Here is a 17,583-nt window from a genome sequence, read left to right as displayed (position 1 = left end):
AAATAACCTCTTTATTTCGTTATCTTCTATTAACAGTTGTTGGGAATCATCCTAATATACATTACCTGATTCAAGTCCTCCTCTTCTCTCTTGGTCGTGTTACTTTATATAGTGCTTTCTCCCTTTCTCTTGTCCATAGTTTTTGGTACAAGATATCGAAGGCTTCCCCTAAAGCTTACTAATAGCCTTCTTAGCTTCACTGGTAACTCTCTTATGCACTTCAAAGGCTTTTCCATCTTCTTTTGGTAACTTCTTATAGCACACCCTTTAGGTCTAATAACTCTTTGCACTTCTCATTTCACCACCAAGATTCTTGTGGTAGAGGTCCTACATCTTTACACACAACTAGCACTTCACGTGCTACTTTTTCAATGCAGCCTGACATTTTCTTCCACAGGATGTTTGTGTCCCCCTCTAAGTCCCATACTCACCCCATAGTTTTTCTTGAAACACCAACTAGTTAGCACCATTTAATGCCCACCACCAAATTCTTGATTGCTTGCAAGTTTTCTCCTTTCTTACTCTTCCCTTACTGTTTACATCCATTACCACCAACCTATGTTGGGTGGTTAGCTCTTCTTCTTGTATAACCTTACAATCTTGCATGAGAAATTCTATCCGTCTTGTAGTTAGAATTAAGTCTATTTGACTAAGGTTATACCCATTCTTAAATTTTATTAGGTGAGAATTCCTTTTTTTAAGATGGGTTAGATCCCACCAAATCATAAGCTAAAGTGGACTCTTGGATAACGTTTACTTAAATCTTCTTGCGACATATCCATATTCCTCGTGTGCTTGGTCAAAACCATCGCTATCTTTAACTACACTTGTCTATATTACGGGAACCATTTCCGATTTTGTACCACATCCGGAAACTGATGGGACATAACTAACTTCTTTACCTATACCCTTCCATGATATGGGGGAGCCTTGCTCATAGTCCCCCACGCTCATAGTCCTTCACAATCAAGTAGCGTGGTGATGGTAAATTGGTAACCCTTGCCTATTTTCCATCACATTGGGTGACGGCGTAAGTGTAACGTGTGCACATCCCTATGATATTTGTATTGTTAGGCTTTATCATGAAAATTGCTAGTTTTATGCAAGTTGTCGACCTACTGCAACCCCCCTCCTTTATCTGGGTTTGGGACCGGCAATGTGAGCAAGCTCACATTGGCAGAATTGTAACTACATGTGAAACTTACATTTTAAAATTATTAAATCAATCCTTGAAATTTTGTTACCTTTCTCAAAAAAATAAAGAATTTATTCTTGAATCTAGTTACAGTTTTTTTAACTTTAGATTGGGTTGAGTTAAATTGATTAAGGATAAGGTTCAATTAAATCTGCATCGGCATGAATCTACTCAGAACCTTCTCAATTCATGCTCTTTTAATGAGCTTTATGGTATGTATTACTTTTTTTCCCGAGGAAAACCGGTCCCAAGTTTTAAGAACAGGGAGCATTAGAATCCGTGAAGTTTGAACTCAGTTGTCGTGAATCTTACACCATAACTTTGTTATCTATAAGGTTCCCGCTATACTTTATTGAGATATTAATAAAATATTTAAGTGTCCTGTTTGTCCTATTATTGCTTGTTTCCTGTAATACAGAATAAATTCTTGGTGCCACTAGCTTTTCCACTTTACTATCCTTAGCAATGGTGCTGATTAGTTGCCATTGTTTCTTTCAATATTTTCTGCGTATGCATCTTAAACATTGATAGATTTTATTAAACAAGAAACTTTTTTAACTAAGTTTCTGGAGATCTACTCAGTAGGTTTAGACCTCTTGATTCGAGTGTAATTACATGCATGCTTAAAGCATGTTTTTTGGTACAGCCCTTGATAAAATCTTGGTGTTTATAAGTTCATGAATTTCAGCATCCTAAAATTTTGCGGAAAAATGGCGAGAGAAGGGGGCTTAGTCCCACTGATTTTCTACAAGTTACTTGGCTCTGATCAGTCTCCTCCAGTCATCTTGATGATCCAATATTACAACAACAACAAACTCAATGTAATCCCACAAGTGGGGTCTGCATATACACCATTTTTGCATTAGAAAAGGGTCAAAAATGCCCTTAAACTATGCAAAATGAACAAAAATGCCCTCAGTTGATAGTTGGTCAAAAAATGCCATTCCCTTCAATAGTTTGGTCCAAAAATGCCTCTATTGTTATTAAATGGGTCAAAAATGCCCCTTTTCAAATAAATATATTGTTTTTTTCTTTTTAAACATATTCTTTTCCTAATGATGATTTTTTTTAATTAGAAAATGTTTATCCTACTTCAATTTGTAAAAAATATTAAGAAATAAAATATTTTCTATTTTATTAAATTTTTTAATCCTTATCTAAATATAAATTAATGACGGGGTTACTGTAGGGCATTCCAATAAAAATATTACTTTTAAAGAACCCTATTCTTGTTTCTTTTCTTTTAAAATCACTTTAACTAATAAAATAAGTAGGAAATAATCTTTTTTTCTTCTTAATCTCATTTTAACAATTAAAATAGAATAACTCTATGTACTTTTTAAACTGATAATATTGGTCATATATATAAGATCATAGTAACTCCGCCATTAATTTTCATTTAGATAGCAATTAACTATTTCTAATAAAATTGAAAATATTTTTATTTCTTATATTTTTCGAGTTGAAGTAGGATAAACATTTTCTAATTAACAAAATATCATTAGGAAAAAAATGTGTTTAAAAAGAAAGAAATAATCATTTTTATTTAGAAAAGGGCATTTTTGACCCGTTAAGTGACAATAAGGACATTTTTGGACCAAACTATCAACTGGGGCATTTTTGTTTATTTCACATAGTTTAAGGGCATTTTAGTCCCTTCTCTGTTTTGCATAGTAGCTAGATTTGAGTTAGAATATGTTTTACCGATTAGGTCCTTTTTCTATTTCAGCTTTTTGAAATCTTTAATGTTTCATGAGTACTTTTTAAGATAGTGCGCTGAATCTTGCCTTTTATCAATCTTCCAACTGTTAATCTTATGGTGTTTGGGTATAACTTTAAACCAAATACTATTTGCAAGTAATGTTATAGTATTTGCAAATCTATGTTTTTTTTGCTGTTTTGTCCATAACTTCAACTTGAAATTGTGAATTTGATGTTGGAAAACTTATTTGAGATAATGTTTTTTTTTAAAAAAACTTACTTGAGGTGTATTTCAAGTGATATAATGGTTTTGACTTACAAAACTTAAACTTTTTCTCCAAGTGAAAGTTATGTGTAAATACCCAGGTTCAAGTACTCCCCCTTTTCAATTTGTGTGACTTGATTCAGAGTATTAGGGTCATACTAGTGTTCTGTGTAAGTTCGGACCTAGAATCTGCAATTTTCTTGAAATAAAATTTATATATTTAGAAACTACATAAAAAATACTATAAGTAACAGTGCTAACAATAGAAGATATTTAGAAAAGATTTGAAAATATCGTGGTCAAAGAAAATATTCTTTGACTTTTCAAATAGTAACTAAGACACATAATTTGAAATAGAGGGATTATTATTTTTCAAATTGAACTTCAAGTACTTGTTTCAACTTTAACCATACATTGTCCAAAAGGAAGAATCATCAAGTATCTGCCTTGTGGAAATGAGGCACCCTTACTGTAAGATATCTCCCTACTCTAGATAAACTAATGTTTTTGATAAATACTCTAGATAGTTTAGAGGAGTTTTAACCATTTAACTCAATTTAATTAGATTATCTAGAGTAGATAAGTTAATTAGATTAAATTGAGCGAATATGTTAACCCCCCTCACCCCCACCCCTCCAAATTATCATCATTTTGCGAGTTCCATACCTGAACTATTGAGTGTTCTTGTTACCCCCTGGCCTATAACTCTCTTTAGATTAAACACGAATTGAATATCTAGCTAAAATTTTGGGATAACCTGCTGAGAGACACACGTGGAAGATGAAAAAGGTATTAAAAATGAGTCCACCTGGCACGAGTCCACCTGGCACAATGAGTTTAGAGGGGTTCTGTGAACACACAATAGTTTCGGTATGAAACTTGAAAAATGTTGATAACTTAGGGTTTTTAACCTATTCACTCAATTATTTTCCACATGTACTGCCATTTGGAACTCTTTGGGGAGCTTTTGGAGTGTGATGTTCACATAGCATGTCATATTCCTCCAGGGAATATTTTAATATGAGTTCATGGTAGTTTAGGGAGGTTGTGTGAACACCCAATAGTTTAGGTATGAAACTTGCAAATGATTATAGTTAGGAGGTTTTTTACCTATTCACTCAATTAAATTTGTAGCATAACTTTGTAAAATGAAAGCAGAGACTTAGCTTCTATCACCTCTTGTTCTGGAACCAGATTTTTGATGATTTAGCTATCTATTTATGTTGTGGCCTTGTCGGAGGTAGACACTCAACACTGATTTTTGTAAAAAATGATAACGTCAACTGGAAAATAGGGTCTCTACAATGTTCTAGCTGAGACTATTGAGCATTTGTGTTGAATGAAATACTTTTACTTGATCAAAAAAACAACTATTGAGCATTTGTGTTGTAAAGATGCTTCCATTGGCAGTTATTTCTCTTGATGGAAGTGAGCAGGATGTGGTCTTCTAATTTAGCATTCCTGAAATCTCTTCCTCATATCTATCTAAATCCAGTTTGAGGAGATAGAACCAATAAGCTCCTAGGGCTTTGGTCTAGTGGTAAGAGCGCGATGTGTGATGTGTAGATTAGGCGTATGACATGGGTTTGAACCCTGCCGCAGGGAAAAGGATGGTATTTAAGTGAAGAAGGGTAGAGGAGCGAATCCATGATCTACCAAGTTCTGAACCACATGCCGCTGGCACTCAGAGATTTCTCGGTTCTTCAAAAATCAAAAAGCTGACCTAACTTATTGATTAGCAGTTCGTCCAGTGGCTACATTTTGTATTTGCCTTCTTTAGCTAGTTCATCGTTATTTGTTTCCATTCAATATGATATGTACTTCTTGTGGTAAAGGATGTATTGCTTGGCGACTTTATTGATTATTTGTAAGTATAGTTCTTGCCTTGTTTTGTGACTACAGCAAGCTTTGGTTGGTGAAGGATCTGCAGAAGAACAACTTTTTTCCTCAGAAAATATGGTAAAGGATGGAATAGGTAGTGAAATGGATTGCTACTTCCAAAAGTTGAAGGTACTATTGCAGTATTGGTTCTTTTTCCCATCTTTCTCATTTTAAATTTCTTCTATGTGGTGCTTTCCTTTAAATATGGAGAGTTGAGTTATCAACCCATTGTGACATCCAAATTCATTTAGCCCTTCTAGAAATGATATAGTAGACATTTATTTTCCTATCTAGTAGCAAATCTAACTTTTAGATCCTTACTTGGCAATTTAACTATTGAAGCTTTTGAAATCCTCCCTAACTTGCGAAACTGTTATTGATTTTTTGAAAGTTTCCTTAGAATAGTGATGTATGATACTTGTTAGAGTCTCACATCAGTGTGGAATGTGGTAATTTCTTTTTCCCTTATACAGTCTTGGGCAATTTTAACCTCTTGAGCTAGCGTTCATTGTTGAGTGACGCCAAGGTCCATTTTCTTATCAGTACTTATTAAATGAAAGGAGTAAAGTGATATGTGATCTAAAGAAGCCAACACTTGTCAGTTGTATTGTAGGTTAGATAGCAATCACAAACTCATTTTCATTTCATGAACTGAAGTGTGAGGGACTGTCATTTTTTTCTTCCTTTAGCATTTAGTTTATCATGAAAATAAAGAAGCTTCCATAATAAAAATATGTATTTTTCCACATGAAATAAATAAAGTTAAATCAAATATTGAGCATCAGATGTTGGTCGTTTGCTCTTATATAGGTACTTAGAAGGAAAGTATAGGAGAGCCTATGAGGGGTAGTAAATGATTTCGTACGGGAGTCTAGTTTTTCTTTCTAGTCCAGTTTGGTGTACCCATGAGGTTCATGTAGTATAAGATTATTTGTAAAGAAAGATGTAAGGAATAGGAGTGCCTTTCAGTGGTAGAACTGATTTTGCACTGATAAAGTGTTTTTTGTTTCCAGACAAGTTTTAAAGCTCTCATGATGTTCCTGTAGTTTTCTCGGGGATTAAACCAGTATCAATAACATTAAAAGAACACTTTCTTGGTGACTCTTTGGCAGGCAAGTCTTATATATGTTTTCTCAGGGATTAAACCATTATCAATAAAATGAAGTCCTCACAATCTATGGAATATGTGAGAAATAATGTAGACTGAAAATATATGGCGAGGTTTTGCACTTTCGATGCTTTCATTGTTGTGCGACTGAAGTATACTCGTGACCAAAAAGAAAAGATTTACCTAAAGGGAATTTGATGATAAAGATGAAATTATTCGATTGTTAATCCAGGGCTCTAATCTTATTGCTCGGTCCTTTTCATTGGAGAACGTGAAATCTTTCTATTTCCCAACGACTCCTTAAGATGTTCATACAGATTGGGCATCCATATAATATGTCAAGGCAGCTCATCCACAATTTAGTCTGTACTTTGGAGTAGAAAGATTGATTGAGTCACAAAAGCTCAACTTTCTCTGACGGCAAGTTGACTGGCTAGTCTAGACCATATCAAAAGATACCTACGTGTGTATTTGGTTGGATTGTTTACTGTTGTTTTGAATGTGTCTCAGTATATGTTTTGCAGTAAAGTAAATTGGAAATCGTAGAGCTTTGTAATAAGATGCAACTATTCTGAGTAGAAGACATGCAATATTCAACATTCAGTTTTAAGAGTTGAAGAATAAGGGGGATCTTAGTAGCACAGTTGGTTGACTACCTGAACTTTCACCTTGTTGGTGAGGGTTTGATTTCCCACCTCCCCTCCTTGTAATCCCCTTCTCCATTCCCTCTTCTCCTACCCCCATTTTTTTTAATTATAAAAAAGAGGTGAAGAATAACAGAAGAGCGAGAGGTTCTTCGGGTTTCAATACCACAAATTTCTGTCTTCTATAAGCAAAATCTTATATTTTTGTAGGGAATAGAATTTCATGAGTAAGTGATGAACTTTCAAGACCCAAATAGCCATGTAGTTCTATGTTCGATCTCTGTTGCTTCATCTCTAAGCTATGCTTAGATATCTAGAAGTGTATTGACTCATTATATGTTAACAATTGAAATTTTTGGCCCAATTATTTCATAGTATCCATGTACAAAATATTACTCAAAGCAATAGGACTATTGATTCAAGCATTGATGTACAACAAAAAAAATGTTCCATGTGCCATGTGTGATATAGTTTTTTTTGTGGTTAAAACTTAAAGCTAGGCTGAACCCATCCACAACTCCTTAAAGTTGATACGAACTTTTACTTAGACACCTCAAGTAGGTCTTGTCCATTTTAAACATCCATAGTAGGGTTTCGCTGTGTCATTTGACACTTTTTTGACAATCAACAAAAATATTAAGTGAGTGTAATACACTTGTTGATAACGTGGCAAACAACTAATTAAATGATTACATGTGGCATCTTAGATTAAAAGAAACAAAACTATTTTAAATCTATTTAATAAACAACATAAAAATAATGTTCTAAAAAAGTAGTTTACAAAACCCCCCACCTCGGGGTCATCTGCTCCACCACACCCAAAAATCTCTTTTGCAGAAACAACTTCCAAACCCCCTCCTCCACCCCACCCCCACCCCCACCATGTCGTCCCATATCTCTAAACTCTCTCTATATCTTATAGAAAGAGGGTATAAGATGTGGGTTTTTTTCTAGTGAAAAAGTGAGGCCAGTGATGGTAAATCTGGAAAAATATACAATGAAGAAGAAGACCCAAAAAAAAGAAATTAGGCTGGAGAACTGATTTGAATCATAATCCAACCTTCAATTGAAGGAGTTTAAGCTTGGGAAAATGGTGGGAGGTAGTTTCTTGAGAAATGGAGAAGAAGAAGAGAAATAAAATAGGCTGAATATAAGCCTCTCACACGCCATTAATGAGTGTATCACACTCACTATTCCATATCAACAAAAAGTGTGAAAATGACAAAGTGGGCCCCTATTACGGGTGTTTAAAATAGACAAGGCCTATTGAGGTGTAAGTGAAAGTTGGTGCCAACTTTAAGGGCCTGCCGATGGGTTCCTCCTCAAAACTATCCAGCTTTGAGTTTGAATTGATGACATTAACTCTCAATGTAAAACTAAAACTTGAACATATAGAATTACTATTAGAATTCTATTTCGATTGAGATCAGGTTTTCAAATGTTTTATATAACTGAAGAATTATGATCAAAGTTATGACGATTAACCTCAAATGGGAGTTCATCACATAAAATTGGGACAACATAAGTATATATCATTGTATCTTATACCTATTAGTAAAGTAAGTATATATCATAATACCTAAGCTATTTTACTCTATGTTTGTTGGACTCTCCAAAAATGCTGCATCACCCGTGTTGGTTCCTACGAAAATGCACAACTTTGGAGGATCCAACACACCTGTCGGCATTTTTGAAGAGTGCGAGCAACATAGATTTCAGTCACTTCTTGGTTGTGCTGTCTGAGTAGGAAGACATTAAAAATGAAATAATCTCTAATGTTTGTCTGGCTTGGTGATGTCATATAAGCTACCATGTCTGATTCTATTTAGCTTAATGTTATAACAGGAGAAATATGGATTGTTATGCGTGTGCAAGGAAGTTACAGTGAGTCCTCGTAGACAGAGACTTCAAGTATGTATTTTGTCCATGGACTATCATGTGTTATCTTTTGTTGTCGCCCGTTCTTTCTTTTGTTCTTTCCTTGTGCTTAGTTTGTAATATATTTTAGCAACATTCCACATATGTTGGCTTCCATGAATCATTAAAACGTAATACATGGAAATTTACTTGGTAACTATATTTTAAGCATGCGGAGAAGCGGTTGTATTTAACGTTTGCTAGTTCAAGTGAACTGGAAGAAGTCGTTCATTGGACATACCTCTGTCCTTGAGGTTGCGTTTCAGAAATTATTGCATTTGGATTGTCTTCCTCCTCCATTTTCAAATTCCATTATGATTCTTTTGTTAGTTTTTGAAGATAAGTTTCTCAAGTTTGAAAACAAGTTCTTCAAGTGAACAACTATTCCTGCTCACAAACTTTTTTTCATGTGAAATGCATGTGCAAACACAACTTCAACTTCCAAATACCATTTTCAACTTCAAAAGCTTTTTTTTTCCCCAAGTTTCAACCAAATTTATGTCCAAATGCCTACTAGATATAGCTCTGAACATCAACAACACCAGTTTCAGCCTTAGTTGCTCGGACCCGGGTGTGGGTGTCCAATGTGGGTGCAGATCTAGAGGTAAGATCCTTTAAAGTTAAAATTTCTTACCAACTAGACAAAGCAAACAACTTTGTATGGGACCTTGATATTCTATATATGCTTCCAGGGCCATTATTCAACTTGGGTGTCAGTATTGTTACTTCAGCAGATAAGATGGTAAGATGATTTGACGTGAAATTCCCTAGCCACCATAATCTGTCTTGACCCTGATTCACCCCTGTGAATTGGTTAAGTATGTTGTAGAAATCTGCAAACCTATCACTCTCTAAGTCATTCATGTCCTCCTGAGACTGATATTCCATCTCTGTATGGTCCATCCTTCATCAGTGGTGGTGGCCTTTTGTTACTGGTTTAATGTATATATATCAGGAAATGATTTGCTTGAGAGTGTCATGCCCCAACCAGTTCTTTCTAGAAAGATTTTTTTGTCCATTCCCATTTTTTTTTTTTTTGAGACAAGTAACAGTTGTATTTAGTAAAACTTAGCCACCCCAGAAAACGGTGCTAAGTTGTAAACATTACAAGCTTCGAAAGGGTGCTTAAACTCCTGCTCAGAGCCCTATACAATCATACATTGACAATCAAATCTACTAACTCTCCTACTTCCCCCGACATATTCTGTTTACACCCAACAAAAAAAAAGAACAAACTGAGATAATTCACCCTAATTTTCTGGATAGAACTGCTAGTGCCTTCAAAATGTCTACCATTCCTTTCTTTCCACACTGTCCACCAAATGCAAGCAGGAATGATCTTCCACCAGTCCTCCAAACACTAGTTTCCACACTGTCCATTCCCAACTCTCTAGATTGTTCTGTTACTGAAACTTTACAGAGTTCTGATAGCATTCCAAACACTAACACCATAAACAATGGTCACCTCCTTTATTTTCCAAAAGCCCTGTGTTCTTGATTACTTTCTTCCATAAGGAATGATCTTCATATGTGTATCTTCATAGCCATTTCATGAGAAGACTTTGGTTTTGCTATCTCAGATTTTTCTATGCCCAAGCCTCCCTGCTTTTTGCTCAAAGTAACTGTTTCCCATATAACAAGATGGGAACATCTCCTTTTGTTGCCCTCCTGCCATAGAAATTTTTTCCTCAATGCATCTATTCTCTCAATTTTTGGGATGAGGGATAGAGATGTCATATAAGTGGGAAGGGAATCTAGAACACTGTTAATTAGAACCACTTTGCCCCCCATGGCATGGAACAGTATTGACTCTTCCATCTTGATAACGTTTCTTCACACTTCTTCAATACTCCACTCCATATGCATATTGATCTGCGCTCTTTCCTCCAAGGGACGTGCCAAGATACACTGCAGATAAGGATCTCATATCCCCTCCTAAGATCTCAGCACAGTGTTGAAATTGTTGTGCCTCATCTACTGAATATAGTAAGCTCTTTCTCCAATTGATATGTAGTCCTAATACCCCTTCAAAGATTGTTACAGTTGTTTTTAGCATCATTATTTTGTCCGTATATACAACAACAACAACATACCCAGTGAAATCCCACTAAGTGGGGTATTTTGTCCTTATATGCATCACAAAATACATGGCATCATCTGCATAGAGTAGGTGTGTAATTTCCATGCTTTCCCCTTGTATATTGTGAACTTTAAAGCCTCTGATCCATCTGTTGGCAGCATAATAGTCCGTCCTTCTATTGCTAAAATAAAGAGGAAATGAGATAGGGGATCTTCCTGTCTCAAACCTTTGTTGGATGAAATAAAACCCTCAGGTGACCAATTGATCAGAATTGAGAACCGAACTGTGAATATGCAAAATTTGATCCACTTTGTGTCAACCCATTCTTTTCCGTATATTTAGCAAAAGTTCCTGTCTCACTTGATCAAATGCTTTTTCTATGTCCAATTTGCATAAAATTCCTGACTTCTTCTAATTCAATTTGGAATCAATACATTCATTTGCGATAAGTGCAACATCCATTATATGTCCATCTTTGCTGAAGGCCATTTAATGTGTGTCAACCAGTTTATGCATCACTGTTTTAAGCCTTTCAATCAGTAGCTTGGAGATAAATTATACACACTGCCTTTCCCTGAAACCTCTCAGTTCTTTTGCACCATTTTCTTTGGTATCAAGGCTATATAGCTGGCATTTAGACCTTTTTTCAAAATCCTCCCGGCTGTGAAAATTTTGAACAAATAGCATGCTGTCTTGATAATGTCCCAGTTTTTGACATAGAAGCCCATGCTAAACCCATCTACCTAGGAGCTTTATCAATGGTACAAAGTTTTAAAGCTATCGAGAACCTCCTGTTCTCCAAAGGATCTTTGGAGCAATTCTTTTTCATGTTAAGTGATTTGAGGGCCTCTCAATTAAATTGAAATCTGGTCTCCATGCCTCTGATTCGTTGTACAGTTATTTATAGAACCTTACTATATCTCCCTTGATAGCTCTAGGTTCCTCCAAAGTTATTTCATCATTACAAGTTGATCAATGTTGTACTTTTTGTGTGCGTTTGTTGTGCTTTAGCCATAAAGCTTTGGACCTTTATCTCCGGTGAATTTCTTCATTTTTGCTACTTCAGATTTTGTAGAGAGATTTGCTCTCAATGCTACTTCCTCTTCATTCAAGTTCCTATGTTGCTGGATTGTGTCCAATTCTGAAATCTGACTTAGAATGTTGGTTCTTCCTAAATCCCAAATTCCATTGAGTTGCCAAATTTCACTCTTTCAGCTTTACTATCAAGGCTTTCAGTTTGCTTGCCTCAATGAAGTTTCGACTGCCTTCTGCCAATCGGAATTGATGGATAGATTTCTCGAAACAAACGAAAAGGAAACGAAAGATGAAACAAGTTCCACCAGCATTTTTTTGTTTGATGAAGTAAAGGTTTTCATTGCTAGCATCAAGGAGATGCATATCAGTTACAAAAGAGTAGTAGCAAAAATAACCCACCAGCTTTTTACCTGAGTATTAGAACCTTCCATTCCCATCCATCAATTTTCCAAATTTGAAAAGGGACTTTGTGGAGTCTCAGTTCTCACATCTCAGAGATGTTGGCCAATGATCTGAGATAACCCTTCGCGAGATAGACTGTTTTAATGTTTCTAAATTCCTCATATCATTTGGCAGAGATGAGAAACCTATCCAGTCTGGATAAAAGAAGCTTCGACAGTTTTGTGTACCTTGTACACTCAAAACAAGTAGAAATAAAAAGTTTTTTTAGGGGATACCCCTGTAGTGGTCCTTTGGATGAAAGAAGGAAATTTTCTGGATTGACATTTATAAGAACAGAGAACCTTTAAGTGGAAATGAGGCGGTAGTATTCAACTTCATATTGTTAATATTCAATGTTCTTGAGTTAGCTTTTATTCGGTAATTTGCTCCCTTTGTGACTCGAACCCACAACCTTAAGATTAGAAGGTGGAGGTGCTTTTCATTTGAGCTTGTCAACATGTTCTTGAGGTGGCTTATTTTGTTCTTGAATTGTCTCGAATTACATATGGAGCAAGAGGTATTCACTAAATTTTTTATTCAACTGATCTGTTTGTCTACAATGCCCATAGCTTTCATAAACTTTTTAGTAGATATGATCATACGTCTTTCTAATTTGAATTCTCTAATAACTTGGGCTTCCTTCCGCCTCATCCTAGAATCCAGGCATTCATTAGCTAAAAGAACTACATCCATTATTATCTCCCTGAACAAAGCATGTGTCTTTGCAATAATATTATAGATTCTTCCTAGTAAGCTAATTAGCCTGTAACCTAATTTCTTTGTTTTTTTCTGTTTAGTTGTTAAAGTTGTAAAGGTAGCAGCAGTGAAGTTCCTTTCAAAGCTCTCCTTCCAATGAAAATTCTGAAAGTCTTGATCACATTGTTTTCAAATTGGCCAGCGTTTTTGATTAAATGCCATAAAATCATCGGGGATTTGTCTCCTACACTATTTTTTGGGTTAAATATTACTCTACCAGTCACATTTTATGAACTGGGCACAGAATTTAAGAAAGAAAGAAACTCTTGAAATTTGTGGTCTAAAACAAGTCATATATATTTGTGTGACCCTAAATTATCTCATTAAGGGTAAAATGAAAAATTTAAAGTTAAATTGTTTTTTTAATATAGAAAGATGATATTCTTTTTGTGTTGTGACAAACGAAAAAGGAAAGTATGTCCCATAGAATATGACAAATAGAGTAGTACTCAAGTGGTGTTTTCTAGTAGAATCAAACATGTTTCTCTGGTATTTTCTGGAAAAATGCTTGAAGAATTGTCCTTTTTTCGGTTTCTCAAACTGTGTTTTCAAAGCTTGAAATTATTCAAAGCTTTTTTAGAAATTTAGAGCTGTTTCAATTCTTCGAAAACCTATGTAGCTTTTCAATTCTCGAAGTTGAAAGTTTTCCCTGAAATTCGGAGAGAGTTATTGTTTTTTTCTAAGTATTTGCCAACAAACAAAGTTTTAAACTTTTTCCCCAAAAGGACATAGTTTGACATTATGGAAAGTTGAGGGCTTGTTTCCAACCATAGCGAAAATTAGCCATTTAATACGTGAAGTCCACACTAAAACTCTACACATAATCTAAGCATCTTGGATTATCCTTGGAACTTATTATCAGCCGTCAGGTATGAAGCAAATTCCGTACAAGCGATGGATCCATCTAAAGACGACTTTGTTATCCATATAAAGATTTTGCTTATTGTATCATTTTCCCCTTTTGTTGATGAACATTTAACTTGACACCAAAATAAAAGGCTGAACAGTTTTTTAATTTTTTTTTTTAACGAATTTGGTCTTTTGGGCTGCTTTTATTCAGCAAGAAAACCTGTACAGTTGATTTAGGCTGGATAACATTTAAGAAATTCCTATTTTCCAGTTTAAGCTTGTCATCATATAGCAAGATATAGAAAGTCAATTTTACATGTGGTGAAATTCACGGTGCTAATTAAATTTTTCTAGTGCTTAAGATTCATTAAGTAAATGTTTTACAGGGAGACAAATTTCAGTCGTATTGAAAGTTTAGTTACAGTTCTATTAAGTAGCTCCTTGTAATTGATGTTGTAGTTATTTTAGTTTAAGACTTAAAGTATCATCTAATAAGTGAACTTCTTTTATAGGTACTCGATGCGTTGGTCAGTCTATTCTGCAGGTCAAATATCTCTGCAGAAACATTGTGGGATGGTGGTTGGCTTTTGCGTCAGTTACTTCCATACAGTGAAGCGGATTTTGACTGTCATCATCTTAAATTATTGAAAGTAAGTTGTTTTTGCAAACAACTGGAAACTTACCTCTTGTACTTTTCATTTTTTTAATCTATGTTGGTTGAATTTTTTATTGAATTATGTTAGCAGTAATTGGTGCAACAAAGGCTTGTACCATAAAATATTGCACAAAGCAAGTCTTTTGAAATTATGAGGATTATGCCCCTTTCACCCTACTCCCTTGGTCCCATTTCATGTGACACTTCCTTTTTACTCTGAAAAAAGAGAACTTTTATTTTTGAAACTGCTTAATTTTTATTTCCATTTACGCTTAATGACATGACTTGTTGCCTGTTGGGTGCCTCACCATCACTCAATTAAAATGGAAAGACTTGTGGAATTCTCTTCGCCACTTATTTAAAAGGATACTTTTGGTGCTTTGCATATATTGGGTTAAAGTTCTCTTTCATCTTTTAAACTACATGCAAGTCAACACCATCACATAAATTGGGATGGAGAAAGTAATTATATCTTGTTGGAGTCTTCACCATCAAAGAGTCGTCATATGAGGTTGCTTCTTTCATTTTCTTTTCCAAATGATAAAAACAAATTCAACTTGGATTTGTAATAGTCATTTCTTGGTTAACCTGTTGTTAATGAGGTGGGTGTTTGTAATGTGTGAAGGATTCATTCCACAGTTGTACGAGCTGTATTCTTGATGAAACAAAAGGAACTTGGCCTGATTTGCTAATTATGGTACTATGTGATGAGTGGAGAAAGTGCAAAAGAAGTATGTTATGCCCATACTTCTCCTTACTAAATGGTTCTGTTATTTCCTTTTAGATGATAAATTAATGTGAAGAGAATGTCACTTGCAGCTATTGAAGCTTCTTCTCCAAGGAAAGATCCCAAATCAATGCTTTTGCCATCACACAAGTCCCTTTCTGAAGGTACAGTTGTTCCTCTCCTCCCATCTTGATTTTTTATGCTTTAATTACCTTAAGGTTATGAAAAGTAACTTCTAATATTTAGTCTACAGCATGTTTGGTTGAGATTTTCCTACTCTTCTGCTTTTAATTTTGTTGTACTGTTTTTTCCATGACAGAACTTGCTTCTGGGGAATCATCTTTTGCTGCTGGTGAAAGGTTGTCTGAGATTGTTAAGGTTGTACTCCATCTTATCTGACTTGTGTAATAAAAGTGATACATAGACATGAATGCTGATATTTACTGAATATTTGGGGCCTCCACATGCTTGGGATGGAAAAGTAGTGTCAACTGGGAATCTCCAATAATAAACTCGGCTTTAAAATTGATATCCTGCTAATCTTTGTTTTGATAATCTACAGGTGTTTGTACTACTTCATCAGCTTCATATTTTTTCAGTTGGGAAAGTGTTGCCCGATCAACCTCCTATACATCCTACAGTTGATGTCATGGAAACATCCCGAGCAAAAAGGGCTGGCGTTGACAGTTTGGGTCCAAAACCTAGCATTGAATTAAGTATTGGTCAGTTTGTGTGTTTTGTTCTTCCTGTATTCTTCTTAGCAGCATTTCTGAACCTCAAAAAAAAAAAGAAAAAAAATTCATAACCTCCCAACACCACACCAAATACTAGACAAAATAGTATGACATATCTAGTCTATGAAGGAACCTATTGTCAACGTTCTAAACCTGCTTTGCTCTGTTCTGTAGTTGATGCGGTTCCTTGTAGAATTGCATTTGAGAGGGGCAAAGAACGTCATTTCCACTTTCTAGCCATCTCTATAGGAGCCTCTGGATGGCTTATCCTTGCAGATGAATTACCTGTGAGGCCAAGCTTTGGTGTGGTTCGTGTAGTTGCGCCTCTGGGTGGTTGCAATGTAAGTATATCTTTTTGGGGGGCTAATATAAGTATCTCTTTCTGCTATTCATTTTTTGTATAAGGTATGTCCTGTTTTATTAGGTCGATTTTGCATTAAAAATGATTAGGCTGCTTTTGATAAAACTCAGACCTTGCGTTGAGTAGCTTTATAAGAACTACCAAATAGAAAGAAAGCTACCTACTCAGGAATGAACCTGAAATATCGACCTTGCAATGGGATCCCTAATCCCAGTGATCTTTTGAAATGGAAATTTTACTAATTACTACATTCCAATCTGTGCTATAGACTGGAACGTTCTTTGAAGAAAAAACCAGTAGTTATAATCGATAGTCTAATGGTTGTCATTTTCTTGCTTTCCCACTTCAGCCCAGAATTGACGAGAAGCACATGAGATGGTTACACCTTCGAATACGTCCATCCTCTTTCCCTTCCATAGATGCTACAAAGAATACGGCCCATGCTAAAGTTAAGTCAAAAGCTTTGGTCGATGGGCGGTGGACTCTGGCTTTTCGAGATGAAGATTCTTGCAAAGCTGCTTTTTCTATGATTGTTGAAGAGCTAAAGTTACTGAGCAATGTGGTTGAAAGAAGAATAAAACCTATGCTTGCCATTGATAGAACTATTGATACTTCAACAAAATAGACTCAGGTCTCATGAGAGTACGTCCAAGAATATGACCATATAGGGATTTTTGATATTTTCACCAGTTTGATATTTCACTCTCTCTCTACCCCAATATCATTTTACAGCAGGGGAAGGAGATAATATTAAAGCTTTACCACCCTTTTGTACATGTTTAAACGAAGCCCTAGATGTCTGTAAATTAGAGTATTTGATAGAGCCCATTCTTGTATATTAGGTAACCTTTATTATTTCTGATTTGCTAATTTCATTATCATGTATGGTCAATTCTTTAGTTCTTTGAATCCTTCTTCCTCACATATGTAAAGATGTTTTAGCAACTCTGCAAAATGTAAAAGTTGTGGGCGCGCTTCTGTTTTCACAAAGTTTGCTCAGTTTTTAGATACATAACAGTATGTTAAAAGTTGGAGTTGCGTGCATTTAAAGTGTATCTATCAGTGCTAGCAGTGTTTCATTCTCTATCGTAGTAAGTGTTTCATCTGTATAGTGTAAAATGTGACGTTGTCCTTGTAATTTTCTTCTGGTCAACGTGTGATTAAACTATTTCTTAGGTTTTTTCTTTCTACTTTTTAGTTGCTGAAAGTAGATATAAACATTTACATGCATCAA

The 17,583-nt window shown here is 35.2% G+C and overlaps 1 protein-coding gene across 3 annotated transcripts in view; it reads left to right on the top strand.

Annotated features, from left to right (window-relative positions):
• Positions 1-17,339, top strand: part of LOC129891169 (protein TRANSPARENT TESTA 9) — a 34,118-nt gene extending 16,779 nt beyond the window's left edge. For all 3 annotated transcript variants that reach the window (XM_055966440.1, XM_055966439.1, XM_055966438.1), the window contains exons 13-21: positions 5,064-5,171; positions 8,640-8,705; positions 14,385-14,522; positions 15,153-15,258; positions 15,347-15,418; positions 15,574-15,632; positions 15,817-15,976; positions 16,163-16,329; positions 16,699-17,339. In XM_055966440.1, coding sequence (XP_055822415.1) covers positions 5,064-5,171; positions 8,640-8,705; positions 14,385-14,522; positions 15,153-15,258; positions 15,347-15,418; positions 15,574-15,632; positions 15,817-15,976; positions 16,163-16,329; positions 16,699-16,974 — 1,152 coding nt within the window. In that variant the 3' untranslated portion in view covers positions 16,975-17,339. The remainder of the gene's footprint in view (positions 1-5,063; positions 5,172-8,639; positions 8,706-14,384; positions 14,523-15,152; positions 15,259-15,346; positions 15,419-15,573; positions 15,633-15,816; positions 15,977-16,162; positions 16,330-16,698) is intronic.
• Positions 17,340-17,583: the final 244 nt, after the last annotated feature.

Source organism: Solanum dulcamara, chromosome 6, assembly GCF_947179165.1.
Source record: "Solanum dulcamara chromosome 6, daSolDulc1.2, whole genome shotgun sequence".
Classification (NCBI taxonomy): domain Eukaryota; kingdom Viridiplantae; phylum Streptophyta; class Magnoliopsida; order Solanales; family Solanaceae; genus Solanum; species Solanum dulcamara.
This window is presented reverse-complemented; position numbering and strand designations above follow the sequence as displayed.